Source organism: Macaca mulatta, chromosome 1 (assembly GCF_049350105.2).
Source record: "Macaca mulatta isolate MMU2019108-1 chromosome 1, T2T-MMU8v2.0, whole genome shotgun sequence".
Taxonomy (NCBI): Eukaryota; Metazoa; Chordata; class Mammalia; order Primates; family Cercopithecidae; genus Macaca; species Macaca mulatta.
Window position 1 is genome coordinate 204,741,357 of NC_133406.1, and position 26,451 is coordinate 204,767,807.

The 26,451-nt window shown below is 41.0% G+C and overlaps 1 protein-coding gene across 9 annotated transcripts in view; it reads right to left on the reverse strand.

Annotated features, from left to right (window-relative positions):
• Positions 1–26,451, reverse strand: part of AGO3 (argonaute RISC catalytic component 3) — a 140,834-nt gene that overhangs the window by 3,306 nt on the left and 111,077 nt on the right. For 6 of the 9 annotated variants that reach the window (XM_015135284.3, XM_077963778.1, XM_077963791.1 and 3 more), the window contains 2 exons: positions 14,857–15,056; positions 13,155–14,361 (listed from right to left, as the gene is read on the reverse strand). The exons of 1 other annotated variant lie outside the window; for it this stretch is intronic. In XM_015135284.3, the coding sequence (XP_014990770.1) occupies positions 14,253–14,361; positions 14,857–15,056 (309 nt within the window). In that variant the 3' untranslated portion in view covers positions 13,155–14,252. Of the gene's footprint in view, positions 1–13,154; positions 14,362–14,856; positions 15,057–26,451 lie in introns of those variants that run through there. 2 more of the 9 variants (XM_077963786.1, XM_028836031.2) reach the window with 1 other exon arrangement.

Genomic DNA, 26,451 nt, shown 5'->3' on the forward strand with positions numbered 1-26,451 from the left:
GCTACTTGGGAGGCTGAAGCAGGAGGATAGTTTGGGCCCAGGAGTTGGAGGCTGTAGTGAACTATGATCATGCCACTGTAGTTCAGCCTGGGCAACAGAGTGAGACCCTGACTCAAAACAAAAAACCCCAACAATTTAGTGAGGTAGGTGAGGACAGGTATTACCACTCTTATTTACAATGGGAAACTACGCACACAGAGATTAAGAGAATTGCCTAAGGACACAGAACAAATCAGTGGGAGACCTATTACTAAATTCCAAGTCCCTGGCTCATATTCTAGAGCCCTTTCTACTCTCAAAGGCAACAAATTCTCAATAGGCTTTTTCCAGTTGTGAGCTTTCAAAAGTTCCTCCGTTAAAGAAGACCTTAAGCCTTCTCTCTTACAGCCCACGCTTGACCAGGAACTGGGATGAGTTTTCAACTATTTTTACATAATATTTTGCACATATCAAGAAGGCAGATGTGAGACATAAGCTGTATAAAAAAGTCAGAATAAATACATAAAAGAAATGAACAGGTTAAGTATTCATTCAATATAATTTTTTACATATTTTAGAAATCATGTATCAGAATAAAAGTCATAACATTTTAAAGTTTAAATCAGAGTCCAATTTATCAAATCCATAAGCTGTATTAATTTTCTTTAAGAGTATGAGGATCTCTGTTGGTTGGCAGGTTAAAATATTACTTTCAAGAATAATTCTTATTTATTATTTATTTATTTTAAAGATTGGGGTCTTGCTGTGTTGCCCAGGCTTGCTTTAAACTCCTGGGCTCTACTATCCTCCTGCCTCACCCTCCTGAGAAGTTCGGACTACAGGTGCAAACCATCACACCTGACTAATACCAATAATAATTTTATCACTTTGCTATAATACATCATGTTCCTGATTTATATTCTGTTCACATTAGCACTCTATAGCTAGCAAAAAATTCCATGACTAGAGATAATACTTGCAACATTAATACTTTCAATCTGAATTCTCACTTAACTGAGTTAGAATTTCTCTTCATATATGTTAAAGTTACACTGTAATAATCATCATTCTATTTTTGTTTTATCCTTCCCCTCTTTTATTTTTAACAGTGTGCGTGTGTGTGTGTGGTGGGGAGAAAAGAACAATTGTGTGATTCACAAATGGCATAAAACACTGATTGTATTACAAATAAGAATGGTGGCACTCTAGTAAATAGGATAATGGAATGTCAAAGGAAACAAACTTTAGAATACAAACATGGAAAACGTGCTGAAATATCAATCAAGCTATAACTTGTGGCATGTGATTCTTCTTTCCCAAGTATTTTGAGAGTGTTATTTACCCCCAGTAGAATTCTATATAAACTGCCTCTAAGTCCTTTTCCTATTCTTTTTTTTTTTTTTTTGAGACAGAGTCTCGCCCTGTCGCCCAGGCTGGGGTGCAGTGGGGCAATCTCGGCTCACTGCAAGCTCCGCCTCCCGGGTTCCAGACTACTTTGTCTGGAAAGGCCCTGCTTGGTGTTTTCTATTTAAAGGGGAACACCAAAGACGTTATGTTGATACCAATGCCTGGCTCTATTAAGGATAAATACTTCATTTAATTTCTTTACTGTAATTCAGACTAGTAGTATTCTCCTGCCTCAGCCTCCGGAGTAGCTGGGACTACAGGTGCCTGCCACCATGCCTGGCTAATTTTTGTATTTTTAGTTGAGACAGGGTTTCACCATATTGGCCAGGCTGGTCTTGAACTCCTGAGCTTGTGATCCGCCTGCCTCGGCCTCCCAAAGTGTCGGGATTACAGGTGTGAGCCACCGCGCCCAGCCTATTCTTTCTTTTTTAAAGAGGGAACGGGGTTGGACCCTGCGCTAAGAAATGAGAAAGCTCCTGGAAAACCTTAATTGCAATTAATTACTATAGAAGATCAAGTCTGTTGCTAGCAAAACCAAAGCTTGTTTTTGTTAAACTCCCTGGGATCAAACTGTATCCACTAACTGGGTTGGACTATCTGTGCCAAAATTCTTTCTTCATTACAAACTAACCAGTGTTTTTACCAAATCCCACACCAAAACCATTTTCTTTTTTTTTTTTTTTTGAGACGGAGTCCCGCTCTGTCGCCCAGGCTGAGTGCAGTGGCGCGATCTCGGCTCACTGCAAGCTCCGCCTCCTGGGTTCACGCCATTCTCCTGCCTCAGCCTCCCGAGTAGCTGGGACTACAGGCGCCCGCCACCTCGCCCGGCTAGTTTTTTGTACTTTTTAGTAGAGACGGGGTTTCACCGTGTTAGCCAGGATGGTCTCGATCTCCTGACCTCGTGATCCGCCCGTCTCGGCCTCCCAAAGTGCTGGGATTACAGGCTTGAGCCACCGCGCCCGGCCTGGTGTTCCTCTTTAAATAGAAGACACCAAGCAGGGGCTTTCCAGGCAAGGTAGTCTGTCCTCTAAAGAAAATGGTTTGTTTTCCCAACCAAAAATGAAATAAAGATGAAATAAAGCCATGAAATAAAGATGAAAGTTTTGCCGGGCGTGGTGACTCAAGCCTGTAATCCCGGCACTTTGGGAGGCTGAGGCGGGCGGATCACAAGGTCAGGAGTTCGAGACCAGCCTGGCCAATACGGTGAAACCCCGTCTCTACTAAAAATACAAAAATTAGCCAGGAGTGGTGGCGGACGCCTGTAGTCCCAGCTACTCGGGAGGCTGAGGCAGGAGAATCACTTGAACCCGGGAGGTGGAGGCTGTAGCGAGCTGAGATTGGACCACTGCACTCCAGCCTGGGCAACACAGCGAGACTCGGTCTCAAAAAAAAAAAAAGATGAAAGTTGTCTTTTATTTTTAAAATTATTATTATTTTTTGAGACGGAGTTTCATTCTTGTCACCCAGGCTGGAGTGCAATGGTGCAATCTCAGTTCAGTGCAATCTCTGCCTCCTGGGTTCAAATGATACTCTTGCCTCAGCCTCCTGAGTAGCTGGGATAACAGGTGCCCACCACCATGCCTGGCTAATTTTTGTATTTTTAGTAGAAACGGGTTTTGCCATGTTGGCAAGGCTGGTCTCGAACTCCTGACCCCAGGTAATCAGCCTGCCTCAGCCTCCCAAAGTGCTGGGATTACAGGTGTGAGCCACCGTGCCCAGCCAAGATGAAAGTTTTAGGCACTAAATATCAGAGTAATCTCCCTCTCTAGTCTCTGGTGTTGCCTCTTCAACATCAAACATAAAATTATAGATAGCATACAGCCAATTTTTGGAAAGAGTAAAATTTAAAAAGCAAGGCTCTAATGACCAACACTCCCATCTGTTTTCTACACATAACGCTGTTCATGGCAATTCTTTTTTGGGATGATCTATTACTGCACAAAGATTTTTTTTTCTTTTTTTTGAGATGTCTCACTCTGTTACCCAGGCTGGAGTGCAGCGGCGGGATCTTGGCTTACTGCATCCTCTGCCTCCTGTGTTCAAGCGATTCTCCTGCCTTAGCCTCCTGCCTACACCTCGCTAATTTTTGTATTTTTAGAAGAGATGGGGTTTTGCCATGTTGGCCAGGCTGGTCTTGAACTCCTGACCTCAGGTGATCCGCTCACCTCGGCCGCCCAAAGTGTTGGGATTACAGGCGTGAGCCACCGCTCCTGGCCACAAAGCTTTCTTTCTAAAGAGGTGAACTAAACATGAATAAGCCATCAAGTACTTCACTGCGGTCAAGCTGTACTGATGCCAGGTAGCAGGATTTGTGAAGCCTACCAGTTAAAACAGCAAAATAGGCTCTATATGCCAGGTTTCTATGAACTTTCAGAAGGAAAAAGAAAACACAGGACCAGATGCACCTTCTTTTTTTTTTTTTTTGAGATGGAGTCTCATCTCTGCCTCCCAGGTTCAAGTGATTCGCCTGCCTCAGCCTCCCAAGTAGCTGGGACTACAGGTGTGTGCCACCACACCCAGCTAATTTTTGTATTTTTAGTAGAGATGGGGTTTCAGCATGTTGGCCAGGATGGTCTCGATCTCTTGACCAGGTGATTCGCCCACCTTGGCCTCCCAAAGCGCTGGGATTACAGCCGTGAGCCACCACGCCTGGCCCAGAGGCAACTTTCAAAATGTTGGTCTTCAGGAACTACACGTCTGCTAACCTTGTTATTACATGTTGACATGTAATGAATACAACTATAAAGGTTATAAGCGCAATAAATATCCTTAAAAGGGGACATACACTCACAGCAAAAATATTTAGCTTTTTTTTTTCTTTTGAGATGGAGTCTTGCTCTGTCACCCAGGCTGGAGTGCAGTGGTGCTATCTCGGCTCACTGCAACCTCCGCCTCCTGGGTTCAAGCCATTCTCCTGCCTCAGCCTCCCCAGTAGCTGGGATTACAGGCGCATACCACCATGCCCAACTAATTTTTGTATTTTTAGTAGAGACAGGGTTTCACCATATTGGGCAGGCTGGTCTCCAACTCCTGACCTCGTGATCCGCCCACCTCGGCCGCCCACCCAAAGTGCTGGGATTACAGGTGTGAGCCACCATGCCCAGCCACATTAATTTGCTTTTAATTAGTAGTAACAAACTCTTATAATCAAAGTACAAATCTGTACTCTCTGTATACAATTAGTACTTGATGTGTGGGGGGTGGAGGAAGTATCTCAGAATAGTATATCATAGAGCAAACTAATGTAACTGGCAAAAATGCAAAAAGAAATGAAATGGCTAATCTCTACAAGAAAACACATGTTGATCTATGTTAAACTTTAAAACTTACCATACAAAAATAAAAATTTCCCATTTATAATTACCTGACACTTTTCCATTTCCCTGCCTCTCAGTGGAATAATACACTACAGTAAAATGTCATACATTGAGTTCCAATAATTTAGAATTGAAAACCCAGAGGATGGAATACAGTTTATCTTTTAACCTCTTATAGAAATTTCCTGACAAGCAAATTCATGGTGTAAAAATACAATGCAAGTATTTTACCTGCTTAAGGGAATATACTTTTTTCATGTACTTTTATTTATTTTTATTTTTATTTTCTGAGACGGAGTTTCACTCTTGTTGCCCAGGCAACAAGAGTGCAATGGCGAGATCTCGGCTCATTGCAACCTCCGCCTCCTGAGTTCAAGTGATTCTCCTGCCTCAGCCTCCCGAGTAGCTGGGGCTACAGGCATGTGCCACCACGCCCAGCTAATTTTTGCATTTTTAGTAGAGACAGGTTTTCGCCATGTTGGCCAGGCTGGTCTCAAACCCCTGACCTCAGGTCGTCTGCCTGCCTCAGCCTCCCAAAGTGCTGGGATTACAGGCGTGAGCCACTGTGCCCAGCCCATGTACTTTTATTTTTATTTTTATTTTTTTTGAGACGGAGTCTCGCTCTGTCGCCCAGGCTGGAGTGCAGTGGCCGGATCTCAGCTCACTGCAAGCTCCGCCTCCCGGGCTTATGCCATTCTCCTGCCTCAGCCTCCCGAGTAGCTGGGACTTCAGGCGCCCGCCACCTCGCCCGGCTAGTTTTTTACATTTTTTAGTAGAGACGGGGTTTCATCGTGTTAGCCAGGATGGTCTCGATCTTCTGACCTCATGATCCGCCCGTCTCGGCCTCCCAAAGTGCTGGGATTACAGGCTTGAGCCACCGCGCCCGGCCGTACTTTTATTTTAAAAGTTAACATGCCAATATACATAATCTTGATCTTGGCCTGCTGTAGTGGCTCATGGCTATAATCCCAGCACTTTGGGAGGCTGACGTGGGAGGATCACTTGAGCTTAGGAGTTCAAGACCAGCCTGGGCAATATAGTGACCCCACCTCTAAAGAAAAAAACCATCAGCTGGGCATGGTGGCGCACGCGAGTAGTCCCAGCTACTTCAGAGCTTGAGGTGGGAGGATAACCTGAGCCCAGGAGTTTGAAGTTATAGTGAACTATGATTGTGCCACAAAACAAACAAATAATCTTGACCTACTCACTAGGAAACTGGAGTATCTATATATAACTGAATTTAATATTCTATAATCATTCTTTTTACTGCCTTCCAATTTATTCACATTCATAACTTATTACTATTGAAATTTTTAATTAGCTGAAGTACTCTCTTAATCAGTCTTTATACCTGGCTCTCTCTAGCCACTTAAACTCTGATTTCTTCACTGATACTCAGGGATTGAATCAACTTTAGAAGTATGCTAGGGAAAAAATCAGGGTAGCAAATCTTCCATATAACAAATTATGGGGGAAAAGTTTCATTTCAAAATCAATTATCAATGAGTTTTGAATCATTTGCTATTTGTTTTCCAGGCCTACAAAAAGGTATCTTAATCTTAATGCTGAAAAATGTGACCATTTGAGCAGTTTCAATGTACTTAAAAGTTAAAAAAAAAAAAAAAAGAAAAGGCATGTAACAATCATTTATTTGACAGGTTTCCCCAAAACTGCAATCAGGTAAAATAAATCCAATCTGTTATGTTAGTTTGCTACTAAAGGGAAAAAAAAGATCAAACTTACAGGAAAGCCCCACCTCCCCTCCACATGTAGAAATCTGTCTAAAGACTGTCTTTAATGCCCACTATATAAACAACATTAAATATTCTAAGTTACAAAATAGTGTTAATGGTTTATTGGTAAAAATTCAAACTCTAGAGTTTATGGAATTCGTAGTTTGGTTGGTATATTAACACTCCATCTTAATCTTTGCTGCTATTACAAAGAATGAGGAAAGCTAGAAATATCTATAAAAATAAAATACCTTAAAACCAACAAGCAAAATATAAAAGTTGCACACAAATTGCCAATAAATATAAACATCACAATAGAAAAATTAATCTTAACAAAAATAAACTCATAATTGCTATTAAGACATTATAAAAACAAAAAAGTTTAATGTGCATGGATATTTGCAAACAGACACAGTACACTCCAAACAATATAATTTTACTATCATTATTATATAATGCAGCATACAAGGTTACTGAGGTGTGGTATTTTTTGTTGTTGTTGTTGTTTGCTTTTAGTTTTCTTTTCTGGAAGAATGCTCACCAAATTCACAGGAAAGAAGTGCCTAGGTGATCATTTACTGCTATTTACTGCTTCCTGGTATGGAGCAAAATTGCCCTCTGGTAGATAACCACATTTCTTTTTTCTTTTTTTTTTTTTGAGATGGAGTCTCGCTGTGTCGCCCAGGCTAGAGTGCAGTGGTGCGATCTCAGCTCACTGCAAGCTCCGCCTCTCGGATTGACGCCATTCTATAGGCACCTGCCACCACACCCGGCTAATTTTTTCTATTTTTAGTAGAGACGGGGTTTCACCGTATTAGCCAGGATGGTCTCGATCTCCTGACCTCGTGATCTGCCCGCCTCGGCCTCCCAAAGTGCTGGGATCACAGGCGTGAGCCACCGCGCCCGGCCCACTATCTACATTTCTAATGACTATGAAAGGTCCTGCTATTTTCCTTTCTTTTGCTTATTTCCCCTTAAGCACAATTTTGCACATCCTACTTCTAATTAACTGATCAAACCCTTTTAAATGCCTTGTCATCATTTTTCATAGTTCCTGCATCCTAGAAAAAATAAAAAATCATTTAAAATATTCCTTGGTGTCTAGAAAATAAAATTTCTTTAACAATAGAGATCATCATTTTGCTTTCTCGCTTAAGCTGATCTGAATGATGACTTGGTATTGCCTTTATGAGCAGTCCTCCTTAGTAATGACTAATTAGGCCGGGTGTGGTGGTGCATGCCTGTAATCCCAGCTACTCGGGAGGCTGAGGCAAGAGAATCACTTGAACCCGGGAGGCAGAGTTTGCAGTAAGCTGAGATCACACCACTGCACTCCAGCCTAGGTGATAGAGCAAGAGCTTATCTCAAAAAAAAAAAAAAAAAAAAAAAAAAAGATTAGAAGATGTTGCCTACAATTCCAGGCAAGTTACCTTTCCCTTTGGACACTGGTACTATACCCATAATATTGTTAAAAAGTTAAGTAGTTTTGCTGTTTTATGTGCATTATGGATTTCCTCCAATACAGCTGAGAATTAAAAGGGTTAATTCTACTAAATACTTTGTTTTCAAATTTACAAAATAAATTTGGTGAGCATTTACCTTTACTTTACTGCATAAAAGCTTTCCTTGGTTCCCTTGGACGAGACTCAGGACAACAACTAACATTATTTTTATGAAACTGTCACACTCTTGGAGTTCTAAAATAATTTATCTTTAAAATTCTTAGCTTCGTGCTACTTGAAAAATAAAAATCTACAGCACCATCTTCTGAAAAGGCACTTTCTAAGAACCGCCTTGCTTAAAAAAATGATTAAAAAATTTAACTCAAGAGTCTATGCCCTGACAAACATCTTTGCTTTACTGAGACCCTAACATAGATACATTAGATTTTGTTTACCTTAGAAATTAGTCTAAAAAAGGAAGGGACCCCAATGGCTGGATAGGTGATTTGATAGGATTCTAATTTTGTCACACCGTTTACCTGATACTACAACAGGGTTTCTCACTGGTAAATCTCAACCCTCTATATTGAATCTACCATCCTTCTATCTTTAATGCAAATTAAAATCTTTAACTTCCATATTTTAAGAACAAAAGATTCTTGAGATTTAATCAATGACGTAAACATCTGGAGTACTAGTTTTGATGGGTAAAGTAATACAAATTTCAATGAGTAGTAGGGAATATTAGTACAAGCCTTGACCATTGTATCTTAGTTTAAAAAATTACGTTGACTGACACGGAAAATTATAAACTTAAATGTACCATTTTAAAAGCAGGAAAAAAGTCAAAATAGTTTTTCCCTTTGTGTGTGTGAGATTATATATATATACACACTCATACATATACACACACACTCCCCGCCCTGCTTCCTGGGACTCAGCTTGGCTTTCACTAATCACAGTGACATTTCTAACATTGTAACTGATCAAGAATGTTCTTAGTATAAACAGGACTTTTTAAAAAATATTTTTTGGAGAAAATTCTCATTTTCTGATTTCCGCACTGTCTTACTTATCTATTCTTGGCTTATTTTTTGACTCCTATAGAATCACAAAAGTGCTTTTGTATGATCAAATATGAGAACTGAAATAGGAAAACAAGGGTTCTAAATTAGGGTTATACTGCTACTCAGGAAGGCGTTACTGGATGTCAAACCTCCCAAAAATTCTTACTGAAGCTTTAAGACATTTATGAATTCTCAAAAAGTATGAAAATAATGAATACTTCATATGGATAAAGCCAAAATAAAGGTGCCAGACTAATGATCTTTATGCAGCTTGACTAACTAATAAAAGGTAATCTAAGTAGCAAGTTACTGTTAAGGGCAACTTGCCTGTTCAACAGGAGAACATCTAAGAGGATAAGCTAAGCAAACATTTAACTCAGGTTTAATGACACTGAATGAAAATTTTGCAGAGTTGTCAGTTAAACTTCTTGGTAAAAATATTAAAATCAAGTTTGAAATAGGAAGACTACAACATATTCTAGCTGTATCCAAGTCGTTTGCTTCTTGAATTTCATAAAAATCAACGCCCTTGGCAAATTCATGTAGGTCTCTAAACAGATCCATCAAGTTCCTTGAGTAACAAACGGTCTCTAATTCCTGGTCTGCAATCCATCTAAACACTTCAGATCCATCACTGGCATGCTTAGCGCTCACTCTTTCCTTGAACACTGAGACCCTCTGCCAGTCATTCCTGCTGAAGGGCAAGTCAGCTTTTATTTCCCTAGACATGCCTTAAGTCTTTCATGACTCTGTCAGGAGGCCTGTCCTCCTAAAATCCATTAGAGAATACACAAGTGAACACTAGGCAGTGGTGAGTTGTGGAGAAGCTAGCCTGGAAACTGGTCTACATCTTTAGAAGGCTGAGAATCCCTGTGCTGGAAGGCAGAGATGCCTCTATATAAAGTGCCTTCCGAAACACTCAGTCATTCCTACTAGAATCCCTCCTAGACTGTCTTCTAGGAAGAGAAATATATTAATAGGTTATAAACAGGGATTTCCCTTAGAATAATAGTTTTTCCAAGAAACTTGTTAGAAGATAACTATTAAGAAAAAGAAAGGGAATCTAATATTTCTTTGAAAATGTGCCAAAAAACCAGTACTGAGGAGGCTGAGGTACCCTTTTTCAAACTGTAAAAGTTAAAATCTACATTTCTAAAACAAAGAATATCCTGATATTAAATTGAAACTAAAATGGCAGCACCCTTTGTTACTTTGATATTTCGTGTCCTTACTCTTACTTAGGAAAAAAAAAGGGTCTAACACTAGCCTTGAATCCTGCTTATCTCCTTATTGTTTAGTGCAGTAACTGTCAGACTCTACTTAAATAAATATAGCAGCTACAATATTGTAAGTGTATGGTCCTTCATGCCAGTAACCTGATACTGTAATATAATACATGTATCAGCACTTTACTAGACACTTCAGCCATCAAGAATATACATTAAACTCCCAACTCTTCTTCATATGAAAATCAATTATCTAGTTGCCAGACTGATATTTTACAGTCAGTCTTGTAAGATACATCATAGAAAAAAGAAGATTAAAATTTAGCATTCATGATATAGTTAGTGAGCAAGGGCAGGAGCAGAAGGGTCACTGTGAATTTCATGTTTAACTTAAAAAAAAAACTTTTTTAAAATAAAAAAGATTAGAAATTCTGCACCAGAAGTGCAACAATAAATAGGACAAAAATCAAGAAGCATTTGTCACTTAGCCTTTTACCTTAAAATTCTAAGCACAAGTTTTCTTGTAATTAAGAACCAATGGTAATTAATATACCAATTTGTTAGCAAAATAGAAATATAGTATACATATTCTTTCAAGTTAATCAACTTTAAACTAGCAATGCTGAATAGTGTAAGAGCACTCTAAAAAAGAAATCACTCAAAAGGTAAAACTTCATAATTTAGAAAAAATATTTTTCCTCTTAAAAAAGTCCTTCCAAATATATTTAAATTAAGGGCTCCACTCTAGCATATACGAGTGACTGAAAATTAGGTGAGAGAGTACATAGAGAAAGGGTATCTACAGTCATTCCCTAAAGTTTCCCATATGAATCTGTGCAGCTCCCATGATAAAGGAAGATGTTTACTCACACTAATCAAGCACATACCAATTAAATTTTTATCATCTTGGGTATACTGTTTTCCTCTCTTGCCCATGATCCTGACTATATTCAGTAAAATTTCAGTGTAAAAAAATCCATCTTTTATAGGAAATTTTTCTGGAGGAGATGGGAGAAGGCTGGGAGAAAAAATGTATATACTATACAAATATTACCTTTTGTAAAGTTCTTTGCAACAGTGTTGTAAATTGCATTTCAGACACTTCAAAATAATAAACATACAAAATACAGTACTTTCTTAGTTTTCTGGCAGAGGGACAAAAGATTACATGCCTGTCGGAGGACATGGGCTCAGATTTTAGGCTCAAAATACAGTGAATTGGCAATAATAGTGGATTACAGGTAAGAGAGAAACTAAAGATCTAAATCCATTAGGTTTCACGTGCAGATGGAATTCTGAAAGGCTAACAACAATGCCCACTGGAAACAATCTGTAGTATCTATACTCTGAACCAGTGCAAGAAAAAAAAAAAAAATCAAAATGCAATTTTCATGAGTTACAAAGTGCAAAGCTCCCCTGAATCCAATGTTACTGATAAACTCGGTTTTGATAGCTTTATAGTACTTTTTAATACCTTAAAGTATAATCAATAAAACAAAAGTTTTGTAAAACAATTTCCCACATTTCAGTGATTTAACTGATTTAAAATGATCAAAGTCCTAACTTCCTTTGTTACTATCACCTTAATTTTAAAAGGAAAGTTACACTGGTGATACATTAGCAAAAGTTTTAAAATATCATCTTGCATTTTCCTGATTCTTTTTAGTAAATGAAAATGGGCAACTAGCCAATATGATTCTTCAATAAACACAATCTATTTGCAAATAATTTAAATATGTTAACCTATTCACGATTATTTCTTATATAAAAGTTCAACTTTATTTCTAATATTCAAGTTGGACTCATTTAGGCAATTTCACTTCATTTTCATTATGATTTTTTTTTTCTTTTGAGACAGAGTTTTGCTTTTGTTGCCCAGGCTGGAGGGCAATGGTGCAATCTTGGCTCACTGCAACTTCCGCCTCCTGGGTTCAAGCAATCCTGCCTCAGCCTCCCGAGTAGCTGGGATTACAGACGTCCACCACCATGCCCAGCTAATTTTTGTATTTTTAGTAGAGACGGGGTTTCACTATGTTGGCCAGGCTGGTCTCGAACTCCTGAGCTCAGGTGATACACCTGTCTCAGCCTCCCAAACTGCTAGGATTACAGGCATAAGCCACAGTGTCCAGCCTTTTTTCATGATGAATTTTAAAAGATATGCTTTAAAACTGAAAATTACAAAACTTTCCTTCTGAAATTAAGGCTGTATTCTTTGCCCTTTTAAATTATGGAGGTGCCTGTTCCTCCTCCTATCCATGGTAAAGATGCAAACAGACACAACTTTCCTTTAAAACTGCTTATTGCACTAAAAGATAGCAAAAACAAGTTGTCAGTTCTTAAAATAAACATGATTATATTTTTATAAAAGATGCTGCCAATACAATTCTATAATTATTAAAGCACTATTCTAATAAATATAAAAGAAAAGGAAGCTATACTTCCAAACACATACATATGTGTTTATATACACACACATACATATATATATATATAAAATATATGAAAATCACATTAAGGTATGAGAGGCAGCAAGTAAACTATCAAAAAACAGAACAAAAAAGTCCCTCAACAACCCCTTCTCTCTCTCTATTCAATTTCAGAGGTCTCAACCCCTACAGAATTCTAATCTTTTAAAATATTTACCCTTTATAAAAGCTTTAAAGAATTTCTGCGTATAACCCATAGAAACAGAAGGTTTCAGAAAACACATCACTTAACAGAGAGAAAGAGTTACAACTTCTGACAGGTTTTATATTTATAGCAGCTTTAACAAACTCACTAAAGAAAAAGAATAGCAGGCCAGGTGCGGTGGCTCACGCCTATAATCCCAGCACTTTGGGAGGTCGAGGCGGGTGGATCACAAGGTCAAGAGATCGAGACCATCCTGGCCAACATGGTGAAACCCCGTCTCTACTAAAAATATAAAAATTAGCTGGGTGTGGTGGCGCATGCCTGTAGTCCCAGCTACTCGGGAGGCTGAGGCCGGAGAATCGCTTGAACCCGAGAGGTGGAAGTTGCAGCGAGCTGAGATGTTGCCACTGCACTCCAGCCTGGTGACAGAGCAAGACTCTGTCTCAAAAAAAAAAAAAAAAAAAAAAAAGGAAAAAGAAAAGAAAAAGAATAGTTCAGGTTGCTACTGCTTATATACAAATTGCGCAAATGTATGTTCAGAGTGGGAGGGGAGAGACACACTCTCACAAAAAGTTATTTTACGTATATATATGTGTGTATGTGTCTGTGTATGTATGTATACTATATATATATAAAAGTTTGATTCTTAAGACAGCAATATCAAGAGTTGAGAACTCAGAATCATGTAGGAGATAGGAGTCAGGAATAGGGTATGCAAAATAAAAGTAGAAATCTAGTTTGCCATATTTTACATTCAAAGGAACCAGGTAGGTGAATGTTTGAATGTCACTGGTAGGATTAGGGAAAAAATGTAGGTGATGAAGGCAAGGGAAAAAGAGAAATAAAAGCGGTAGTGCTAGTAGAATAAAAGGGAAAGGAAGTTCCCCAAATGGAATGAATTCTAAAATATATACACAGACACATATATATCTATTATCAATCCAGATCCAGATATATATGCATATGAAGTATGGGTGTATATATTTTAAAAACACACAGACACCTTTTACAAGAATATATGAATGCACATTAATTTTTTGCACATAATTTTGAAAAATCACTTTGATTATTCATGAAGGTGTATATTTTTTAAACCATCATTTACTTTTTCGATACTTTTTTTGCAAAGATAGTTGTGCTGCCAAGCAACTTGAGGTAAAGGCATTAAAAGGGTTAGACTACAAGAAATGAAAACAAAACAATTGCGATACTTCCTACAGGAGACCGCACAAAAAGCAGTTGGCTGGTTTCATATTGCATAATGATGCTGTGTTCCTTGATGAAGTAAACAATCTTCCTTGTATTAACATAAGGATCAGACCTTGGCCCCCACACAGTGTTGGTTTCTGTATGGCTGGAGGTGTCCTTACTCAATTGACTCCACTGGAAACATACGTTGTATGTCAATTCATCTTTCAGTGCTTCCTCTCAGAGAATATACTTGGACTATTTAAGCAAAGTACATTGTGCGTAAGGTATCTTGGTGAATCTGTACAGCCTTGGCAAGAGCTTGTGGATCTCGCCCATTGCTCTGTCCTGAAACGTGACTTCCTTCAGCACTGTAAGAGAAGTGGCAATGAACACAAAAACAAACTTTCTATTCTGATGTAATGATTCTGATAAATACTATTTGTTGTAGAAAATTTCAAAATTATTAACAAATAAGAGACTGGTGTAACAATTTATGTGTCCATCACTCAGCTTCAATCACTATTAATTCAAGGTCAATTTTGTTTTACTTCTCTCATCTCCCCAGAATTAATTAGAAGCAAACCCAGACATCATATCATTTTGTCTATCTATCGGTATCTATCACTTTATAACCAATAATCTCTCCTTTGCTTTAATGTGGTAAAGCAACTAAGTTACTATATCATTCTATTACTAATGAACTTAGACAACATATTTCAATAGGAAACCTTGGGCAGTCAGTTCTGACTGTCGTCACTTTTCACATGGATCACTGACTCCTCTAATAGCTTGGGGAACTTGAAAATCCTAACATGCAGACAATATTTGGATTTGGGTGAGAACCTGTTATGTTTTTATATTACCTGTCATGTTCTTTGTCCACAAGATGATATCTGGCTCTAAATGCTACCAGGTGAGCGTAATACGCTGGTGCAGGTATAGAAACAGATCGTGTACAGCGTACATAAGTATGGCAGAGCTGGTAAGTTAGCAGCTGAAGTTCATCTGCAGTGAAGCAGTTATCATCCCATAAAACATGATAGTGTGAAGGACGACTGGTACCCTATAGAGAAGGCAATGACATACACTGTTGAATTTTGAACTCTTTTTGTTTTGTTTTGTTTTTTAAGACAGAGTCTTGCTCTGTCGCCCAGGCTGGAGTGCAATGGCATGGTCTTGGCTCACTGCAACCTCCACCTACCAGGCTCAAGTGATTCTCGTGCGTCAGCCTCCCCAGTAGCTGGGATTACAGGCATGTGCCATCATGTTCAGCTAATTTTTTGTATTTTTAGTAGAGACGTGATTGTGCCACGTTGGCGAGGCTGGTATTACCTGACCTCAAATGATCTGCCTGTCTCAACCTCCCAAAGTGCTGGAATTACAGGTGTGAGCTATTGTGCTGAGCCCAATTTTGAACTTCTTAATAAATATTTAACACCAAGTCACATAAAAAACAGGTTTGGCACTTTGGGAGGTCAAGATGGAAGGGTAGCTTGAGGCTAGGAGTTCAAGACCAGTCTGCACAACACAGTGAGACTCCATCTCCACAAAAGTTAAAAATAAAAATTAGCCAGGTGTGGTGGCATGCACCTGTAGTACAGCTACTTGGGAGGCTGAGGCAGGAAGATCACTTGAGCCCACGAGGTCAAGGCTGTGGTGAGCTATGATTCCACCATTACACTCCAGCCTGGGTGACACAGTGAGACTTTGTCTCAATAAATGAAATGAAATGAAATGAAATGAAATGAAATGAAATGAAATGAAATAAAATAAAATAAAATAGAAATGTAAAGCTGGGAAGATGTATAAAGAACAGTTTTTAGGCCGGGCGCGGTGGCTCAAGCCTGTAATCCCAGCACTTTGGGAGGCCGAGACGGGTGGATCACGAGGTCAGGAGATCGAGACCATCCTGGCTAACACGGTGAAACCCCGTCTCTACTAAAAAATACAAAAAAAAACTAGCCGGGCGAGGTGGCGGGCGCCTGTAGTCCCAGCTACTCGGGAGGCTGAGGCAGGAGAATGGCGTAAACCTGGGAGGCGGAGCTTGCAGTGAGCTGAGATCCGGCCACTGCACTCCAACCTGGGCGACAGAGCGAGACTCCGTCTCAAAAAAAAAAAAAAAAAAAAAAAAGAACAGTTTTTAGTCTCTGTGAAATATTCTTGGTTATTTGCTGACTACAGCAGAAGTTTCAAACTGATATCCTAAAGGAAAACTGTTCAGGCTGGGCATGGTGGCTCATGCCTATAATCTCAGCACTTTGGGGAGGCTGAGGTGGGAGGACAGCTCAAGCCCAGGAGGTTGTGACTAGCCTAGGCAACATAGGAAGACCTCATCTCTACAAAAAGATTTTAAAAATTAGCCAGCTGTGGGCTGGGCGCGGTGGAGATTGAGACCATCCTGGCCAATATGGTGAAACCCCGTCTCTACTAAAAATAGAAAAATTAGCTGGGCGTGGTGGTGCCTGCCTGTAAGCCCAGCTACTCAGGAGGCTGAGGCAGGAGAATCGCTTGAACCAGGGAGTTGGAGGTTGCAGCGAGCTGAGATTGCACCACTGCACTTCAGCCTGGTGACAGAGCGAGACTCTGTCTAATAAATAAACAAACAAACAAATAAATAAATAAGCAAGCAAGCAAGCCAGGTGTGGTGGTGTGGACCTGTAGTCCCAGCTAGTTGGGAGGCTGAGGCAGGAAGATTGCTTGAGCTGAGGAAGTCAAGGCTGCAGTGAGTGGTGATTGTGCCACGGCACTCCAGCCTGGGTAACAGAGCAAGACCCTGTCTCAAATAAATAATAAAACAAAAACAGGCTGGGTATGGTGGCTCACGCCTATAATCCCAGCACTTTGGGAGGACAAGGTAGGTGGATCACTTGAGGTTAAGAGTTCGAGACCAGCCTGCCCAACATGGCAAAACCCCCTCTCCACTACAAATACAAAACAATGAGCTGGGTGTGGTGGCATGTGCCTGTAGTCCCAGCTACTTGGGAGGGAGAGGCAGGATAATCGCTTGAACCTGGGAGGTGGAGGCTGCAGTGAGCCGTGACTGTACCACTGCACCCCAGCCTGGGTGACAGAGCGAGACTCTGTCTCAAAAAAAAAAAAAAAAAAAAATTAAAAATTAAAAAAAAAAAAAAAAAGGAAAACTGTTCCCTAAGGTTTCTGGCTAAATATATTGAAGAAAATATTCCTATCCTGAAGATTCATAATGGTCATTTGCATATCAATGGTCTTCAAAAGTTCCATAATAAAAAAAATCTGTTTAACGGCATTTCTAAAACTTAACTTGAACAGAGACTCTTTCACCTCTGTGATTTTTAAAATACAGTCATCTGGATGCAATGTGATATTTATTAAATATGGGAAGAGGCCGGGCGCGGTGGCTCATGCCTGTAATCCCAGCACTTTGGGAGGCCGAGACGGGCGGATCACGAGGTCAGGAGATCGAGACCATCCTGGCGAACACGGTGAAACCCCGTCTCTACTAAAAAATACAAAAAAAAACTAGCCGGGCAAGGTGGCGGGCGCCTGTAGTCCCAGCTACTCGGGAGGCTGAGGCAGGAGAATGGCATAAACCCGGGAGGCGGAGGTTGCAGTGAGCTGAGATCCGGCCACTGCACTCCAGCCTGGGCCACAGAGCCAGTCAAAAAAAAAACAAAAAACAAAAAACAAAAATAAATATGGGAAGAAACACTAGGTTAAAATATATAATCCAGTTATATAGGATTTATTTATTTATTTATTTAGAGACAGGGTCTGCAGTCTGGACCTCCCAGGCTCAGGGGATCCTCCCCTCAGCCTTCGGAGTAGCTGGGATTACAGGCACACATCACCACACCCCGCTAATTTTTGTATTTTTTATAGAGATGAGGTTGCCCAGACTGGTCTCCAACTCCTGGGCTGAAGCAATTCACCTGCCTCGGCCTCCCAAAGTGCTGAGATTACAGGCCTGAGCCTGATATATATACGTTTTAATCCCTAGAAGATACGATTAACTTTTTTTGCTTTTATTATTTTTCATAGACACATAATAATTACACATATTTATGAGGTACAGTGTAATATTTTAATACATATATATAATGTTTAATGATCAAATCAGGATAATGAGGATATCTACACCTCAAACATTGTGTCAAGAAAATTCCAAACCCGCTCTCCTGGTTATTTGAAAATATATAGTAAGTTGCTAATTATAGCCATCCTATAGTGCTATAGAATATTAGAACTTATTCCTCCTATCTAGTTGTAATTTTGTATCTGTTAACCAGTCTTTGGTAATCCCCCTCCCTTTCCTGCCTCTAGTAACTACTATTTTACTCTATACTTGTGTGACATCAGCTTTTACAGCTTCCACCAGCGAGATCATGCAGTATTTCTCTCTTTGTGGTTGGCTTATTTCATATAACATAATGTCCTCCAGGCTCATCCACGTTGTCACAAATGACAGAATTTCATTCTTTTGCGTGGCTGAAGAGCATTCCATTGTGTATAAATACCATATTTTCTTTATCCATTCATCATCTGCTGATGGACACTTAGGCTGATTCCATATCTTGGCTATTATAACAGTACTGCAATAAACATGGGGATGCAGATATCTTCTTGACACACTGTTTCCTTTCCTTTGCATATATACCCAGTAGTGGGATGGCTGGATCATATGGTAGTTTTAATTTTAGTTTTATGAGGAACTTCCACACTGATATCCATAACGGCTGTACTAATTTACATTGCCAACAATAGTGTATATGAGTTCCCCTTTCTCTGCATTCTTTGTCTTCTTGATAATGACTATACTAATCTGGGTGAGATGATATCTCATTGTGATTTTAATTGGCATTTCCCTGGTGATTACTGATGTTGAACATTTTTACATATACCTGTTGGTCCTCTCGATTACTCTCTTGAGACATTTGCCCATTTTAAAATCAAATTATTTGTTTTTTTGTTGTTCAGTTGTTTGAGTTCTTTGTCTATCCTGGATATTAATACCTTGTTTTTTTGAGACAGAACCTTGCAGCCTCGACCTTCTGGACTCCAGTGATCCTCCCACCTCTGCCTCCTGAGTAGCTGGGACAACAAGTGTGTGCCAGCATGCCCAGCTAATTTTTAAATTTTTTGTACAGATGAGGTCTCACTATGTTGCCCAGGCTTGTCTTGAACTTGTGGGCTCAAGCAGTCCTCCTGCCTCAGCTTCCTAAAGTGCTGGGATTACAGGCGTGTACCATGTGCCCAGCTGTTTCTATGTTTTTGATGTAAATGTTTATTGCTATAAACTTCCCTCTGAATTCTGTTTTTGTTCTATCCCACAAGGTTTGGAATGTTGTATTTCTATTTTCATTTGTTCCAAGAAATCTTAAAAATTTCTTCTTAATTTCTTCACTGACCCACTGGTTGTTCAGGAGCATATTGTTTAATTTCCATGTAAAAGATATTTGAGGCCGGGCATGGTGACTCATGACTGTAATCCTAGTACTTTGGGAGGCCAAGGCGGGCAGATAATTTGACGTCAGGAGTTCGAGACCAGCCTGGCCAACATTAAATAAAATTTAAAAAAAACTGAGGCTGGGTGCAGTGGCTCACATCTGTAATCCCAGCGCTTTGGGAGGCCAAGGTAGGTGGATTGCTTAAACCCAGCCTGGGTAACATAGTGAAAAACCTTGTCTCTACAAAAAATGCCAAAATTAGCCAGGCATCGTAGCATGTGTCTGTGGCCCTAACTACTCGGGAGGCTGATGTGGGAGGATCGCTTGAGCCCAGGAGGTGAAGGTTCCAGTGAGTCATGATCTCACCAGAGTGTAACCCTGTCTCAAAAAAAAAAAAAAAAAAAAAAAATCAAGTATCTTTTTCTTTCTTTTGAGATAAGAGTCTCACTCAGTCAAACAGGCTGGAGTGTGCAATGGTGTGATCTTGGCTCTGTAACCTCCACCTCCTGGGTTCAAGCAATTCTCCTGCCGCAGCCTCCTGAGTAGCTGGGATTACAGGCGCCCACTACCACACCCGGCTAATTTTTGTATTTTTAGTAGAGACAGGGTTTTGCCATGTTGGCCAGCTGGTCACGAACTCAAGTGATCCACCCGCTTCAGCCTCCCAAAGTGCTGGGATTACAGGCGTGAGTCACCATGCCTGGCAATTATTTAATTTATTTATTTTGAGACAGAGTCTCACTCTGTTGCCCAGGTTGGAGTGCAGTGGCATGATCTTGGTTTACTGCAACCTCCACCTTCTAGGTTCAAGCGATTCTCTTGCCTCAGGCTCCTGAGTAGCTGGGATTACAGGCATGTGCCACCACTCCTGGCTAATTTTTGTATTTTTAGTAGAGACGGGGTTTCATCATGTTGGCCAGGGTGGTCTCGAACTCCTGACCTCAAGTGATCCACCCACCTTGGCCTCCCAAAATGCTGGGATTATAGGCTTGAGCACCTGACCGCCTCAATTATTTTAAATTTGTTGAAATTTGTTTTGTGGCCTAACATGTGGTCTATCCTGGTGAATGTTCCATGTGCTGAGAAAATAATGTATATTCTGCAGCTGCTGGATGAAATGCTTTGTATATATCTGTTAGGTCCATTTGGTCTAAAGTGTATTTTAAGTCTAATGTTTCTTTGCTGATTTTTCGTCTAGATGATCTGTCCAGTGCTGACAGTGGGGTGTTGAAGTTCCTAACTACTATTGTATTGGAGTCTCTCTCTCTCTTTAGAGCTAATAATACTTGCTTTATATTATATACTGGATGCTCCAGTGTTGGCTGCATATATATTTACAACTGTTATATCCTCTTGGTAAATTGATCCCTTTAGCATTATATAATGACCTTCTTTGTCTCATTTTATAGTTTTTGACTTAAAGTCTGTTTTGTCAGACATAAATATAGCTATTCCTGCTTGCATTTCTTTTCCGCTTGCATGGAATGAATAACCTTCTCCATCCATTCACTTTCAGTTTATATGTATCTTTACAGGTGAAGTGAATTTCTCGTAGGCAGCATATATTTAGATTGTTAAAAAAATTCAATATTTTAAATACAGGAGGTACATGTGAGATTTGTTACATGGGTATATTACACCCAGATGGTGAGTTTAGCACCCAACAGATAGTTTTTTTCTTTTTTCTTTTTTTTTTTGAGATGGAGTCTCGCTCTGTCGCCCAGGTTGGAGTGCAGTGGCCGGATCTCAGCTCACTGCAAACTCTGCCTCCCAGGGTTATGCCATTCTCCTACCTCAGCCTCCTGAGTAGCTGGGACTACAGGTGCCCACCACCTCGCACGGCTAGTTTTTTGTATTTTTCAGTAGAGACGGGGTTTCACCGTGTTAGCCAGGATGGTCTCGATCTCCTGACCTCGTGATCCGCCCGTCTCAGCCTCCCAAAGTGCTGGGATTACAGGCTTAAGCCACCGCGCCTGGCCTTTTTTTTTTTTTTTTGAGATGGAGTCTTGCTTTGTCGCCAGGCTGGAGTGCAGTGACTCAATCTTGGGTCACTACAACTTCTGCCTCCTGGGTTAAAGTGATTCTTCTGCCTCAGCCTTCCGAGTAGCTGGGACTACAGGCGTATGCCACCATGCCTCGCTAATTTTTGTATTTTTAGTAGAGATGGGGTTTCCACCATGTTGGCCAGGATGGTCTCGATCTCTTGACCTCGTGATCTGCCCGCCTTGGCCTCCCAAAGTGCTGGGGTTACAGGTGTGAACCACTGTGCCCAGTCCCCAATAGATAGTTTTTCAACCCACCCCCCCTGCCCTCCTCTCTAGTAGTCCATGGTGTTTATTATTCCCATGTTATGTCCATGTGTGTTCAATGTTTAGGTCAGTATTTGGTTTTCTGTTCCTGTGTTAGTTTGCTTAGGATTATGACCTTCAGCTCCATCTATGTTGCTGTAAAGGATATGATTTCATTCTTTTAAAAAATTCATTCAGTGGCTGGGCATGGCGGCTCACACCTATAATCCCAGCACTTTGGAAGGATGAGGCAGGAGGATTGCTTGAGCTCTGGATTCAAGACCAGTCTGGGCAACATAGTAATAGCCCGTCTCTACAAAAATACAAAAATAAGTCAGGTGTGGTGATACATGCCTTGCACGGTGATGAATGCCTGTAGTTCCAGCCATTCAGGAGGCTGGGGCAAGAGGATCACCTGACCCCGGGAGGCAGAGGTTGCAGTGAGTTGAGATTGCACCACTGTACTCCAGCCTGGGCACCAGAGTGAGAAAGAAGTTCATTTAGCCAGTCTACATCTTTTCAGTGGGCAATTTAATTTGTTTACATTCAAGGTTACTACTGATAGGTGAAGGCCTACTCCTGTCATTTTGTTAACTGTTTTCTGCTTGTTTTCTATATCCTTTCTTCCTTTCTTCTTCTTATCATTGTGGGTTGGTGGTTTTCTGTAGAGCAACAAGGTTTGAATCTTTTCTCTTTCTTTCTTGTGTATCTGTTCTACCAGTGAGTTTTATACTGTTGTTTCCATATAATGATTATTGACTTTTTGCCTCCAGATGTAGGACTCCCTCGAACATTTCCTATAGGTCGAATCTAGTGGGGATAAATTTCCTCAGTTTTTGCATGTCTGGGAAATACTATTTCTCCCTCATTTCCAAAAGTTAGCTTTGCTGGATATAGGATTCTTATTGATTGACTGATTGACTGATTGAGACAGGGTCTCACTCCATTGCCCAGGCTGGAGTACAGTGGTGCAATCAGAGCTCACTGCAACCTCTGCCTCCTGAGCTCAAATGATCCTCAACTGGGTAAAGCATTCTTGGTTGACAATTGTTTTCTTTCAGTCCTTTGAATGTATCATCTCAATCTCTCCAGGCCTATAAAGTTTCTGTGGAGAAATCTGCTGTTCGTTTAATGAGGATTCTAAGTGACTTGATGATTTTCTGTTGTTTTTAGAATTCTGTCTGTCTTTGACTTGACAATTTGACTACAATGTGCTTTGGGAGGAACCTTTTAGGGATTGTTCTGTTTGGAGACTTTTGAGCCTCCTAGATCTAGATGTCCATATTTCTCCTCATATTTGGGAAGTTTTCAGCTATTATTTCTTTTTTTTTGAGACAGGGTCTTACTCTGTCATCCCAGGCTAGAGTGTAGTGGTGTGATCTCAGCTTGTCACAGCCTCAACCTCCCAGGTTCAAGTGATCCTCCTGCCTCAGCCCCCTGAGTAGGTGGGACTACAGGTACATGCCACCATGCCTGGCTAATTTTTGTATTTTTTGTAGAGATGGAGTATCACCATGTTGCCCAGGCTGGACTCAAACTTCTGAGCTAAATCGATCTGCCCACCTTGGCCTCCCAAAGTGCTGGGATTACAGGTGTAAGCCACCATGCCCAACCTATTATTTCATTAAGTAGATTTTTCTACACCTTTCCCTTTCTCTTCTCCTTCTGGAACTCCCATAATACAAATATTTATTTGCTTACTGGTGTTCCATAAGTCTCAGAGGCGCTCTTCACTCTTTTTCATTCTTTCTTCTTTTTCTGACTCTGATTTTTTTTTTAAATGACTTGTCTTCAAGTTCAGATATTCTTCTGCTTGATCAAATCGTCTGTTGAAGCTCTCTATTGTATTTTGTATTTTTCATTGAATTCTTCAGCTGTAGATTTCTGTTTGGTTCTTTTTAAATTTCTATCTTTTTGCTGAATTTCTTGTTCATATTGCGAACTGCTTTCCCAATTTTTTTTTTTTTTTAGGCAGAGTTTTGCTCTTGTTGCCTAGGCTAGAGAGCAATGGCGCAATCTCAGCTCACCGCAACCTCTGTCTCCCAGGTTCAAACGATTCTCCTGCCTCAGCCTCCCAAGTAGCTGGGATTACAGGCATGCGCACCACGCCTGGCTAATTTTGTATTTTTAATAGAGACGGAGTTTCTCCATGTTGGTCAGGCTGCTCTCGAACTCCTGACCTCAGGTATTCTGCCTGCCTCGGCCTCTCAAAGTAATGAGATCACAGGCGTGAGCCACTGCGGCTGGCCTGCTTTCCCAATTTTGTTGAGTTGTCTATTGGTATTTTCTTGTATCTCAATATATTTGGGCTATCCCAATATCTATGGGATACAGAGTTGCTCAGCTCTTCCAGGGCACCAATTCCCCAGCACCAGTTCAGCTCAGGCATAGGGCTATGCCTGTTCTGGGTGGCCCACACATAGTCTCCCTGATATGCAGGGCACTACTTCAGCTTAGGTACTGGCGTGTGTGACTGCTCTGGATGACTAAGGCACTCCTTCCTGAGACACAACATACTACTTTAATTTAGGCACTGGAGAGGTATGATTTCTTTTTTTTTTTTTTTTTTTTTAAATAGAGACGGAGTCTCGCTCTGTTGCCCAGGTTGGAGTAGCTAGGACTACAGGTGCACACCATGACGTCCGACTAATTTTTTTTGTATTTTTAGTAGAGACGGGGTTCCGCCATGTTGGCCAGTCTGTTCTCAAACTCCTGACCTCAGGTGATATGCCTGCTTTGGCCTCCCAAAGTGCTGGGATTACAGGTGTGAGCCACTGCGCCTGGCCGAGGTATGACCTCTTTAAGTGGCCAAGGCACAAGGTGTAACAGGTGCTTGCAGCTCGACAGGGCTGTCAGGCCACTGGGCTGGGGTAATTTGGTGATAGCGTAGCCTTAACGATAAAGAGGAGTCATGGCTACTTGCCCCTGCAGCAAGACATACTCCAGCTATAGTTCTACTGCTCCACTGCCAAGATGGAGTAGTGCAGTGGCTGCTTGGACCATAGTGCATGGAGCACAGTATCAGCTCCTTCTCTCGGGTAGGGGGTGGGTACACTTAAGTGGACTCCAGGCAGCTCCCCCAGATGGGCTTAGTGCCTAAGAACAGTGCTGGGGACCCCAGTGTAGGTGTCCAAGGTGTTGATGGGGATTGCTGGGATCCTCTTGCTTATCCGTTCACTGTAGGAGAGAAGTTCCTGCTGGTTCCCAGCTGATCCTGATTTGGAGATGTAGTGGAGGCTCAGTGTTTCTTTCTGTTCTCTGTGTGGTCATCCCAAGTTTCTGTGCATACCAGGGTTTCTGTTACTCCTCTGATGCACTCCAGGGCTCTCCCTCAGTTATTTTCATTAAAATATAGTTGTTTGGCCTGGTGCAGTGGTTAATGCCTGTAATCCCAGCACTTTGGGAGGTTGAGGCGAGTGGATCACGTGAGGTCAGGAGTTCGAGACCAGACTGGCCAACGTGGTGAAACATCGTCTTTACTAAAAATACAAACATTAGCCAGGCGTGGTGGCAGGAACCTTTAATTCCAGCTACTCTGGAGGCTGAGGCAGAAGAATTGCTTGCATCTGGGAGGTGGAGATTGCAGTGAGCTGAGATCATGCCATTACACTCTAGCCTGGGCGACAAAAGCAAGACTCCATCTCAAAAAAAAAAAAAAAAAAAAAAAAAAGGCCGGACATGGTGGCTCATGCCTGTAATCCCAACACTTTGGTAGGTTGAAGTAGGTGAATTACCTGAGGTCAGGAGTTTGAGACCAGCCTGACCATCATGGTGACACCCCGTCTCTACTAAAAATGCAAAAATTAGCTGGGCATGGTGGTGGGTGCCTGTAATCCCCGCTACTTGGGAGGCTGAGGCAGGAGAATTGCCTGACCCTGGGAGACGGAGGTTGCAGTGAGCCGAGATCACACTACTGCACTCCAGCCTGGGTGACAGAGCGAGACTCCGTTAAAAAAAAAATGTAGTTGTTTATCTGTTTTTCTGGCTTTCTTTGTGAGGGTAGCAAGCACTAGGGGCTTCTAGTCAGCCATCTTGCTGACATCACTTCCTCTGGACCGCCCATTAACTACCAATCCTGAAAATGTACAACATTAATTGTAAAGAGGAGCTGATATAAGAACATGGATAAATAAGTGGGACAATAATTTAAAGCCACGAATCCAAAACAGGTTGGTACATGTTGGATATATACAGCTGTAAGATACAGAGCTGAATAGTAAGACATCTGGAAATTCCTATCTTAATCAATGGCAAGTAACCTAAAATAGTTTTGGGTTACAGACTCTCAGACATCCTGGGAACTTTCTGTTGTTGGGAAGTTTGAGATGCACTGATTTAAAGCTTATGTTCTACCAAGTAAAGCTAACACATTAATGAAATGGTTTTCTGGAAAGGATAAGAAAAACTTTTAAAATTATTTAACTGAAACTTAAGGCCAGGCACAGTGGCTCAAGCCTGTAATCCCCGCACTTTGGGAGGCCAAAGTGGGCAGATTACTTGAGGTCAGAAGTTTGAGACCAGCCTGGCTAACATGTTGAAACCCTGTCTCTATTAGAAAAAAACAAAATAAAACAAAAATTACTTGGTGTGGTGGCACCCAGTAATCCTAGTCTGTAATCCCAGCTACTAGGGAGGCTGAGGCATGAGAGTCACTTGAACCCAGGAGGCGGAGGCTGCAGTGAGCCGAGATCATGCTACTGTACTCCAGCCTGGGCAACAGAGCAAGACTCTGTCTCAAAAAAAAAAA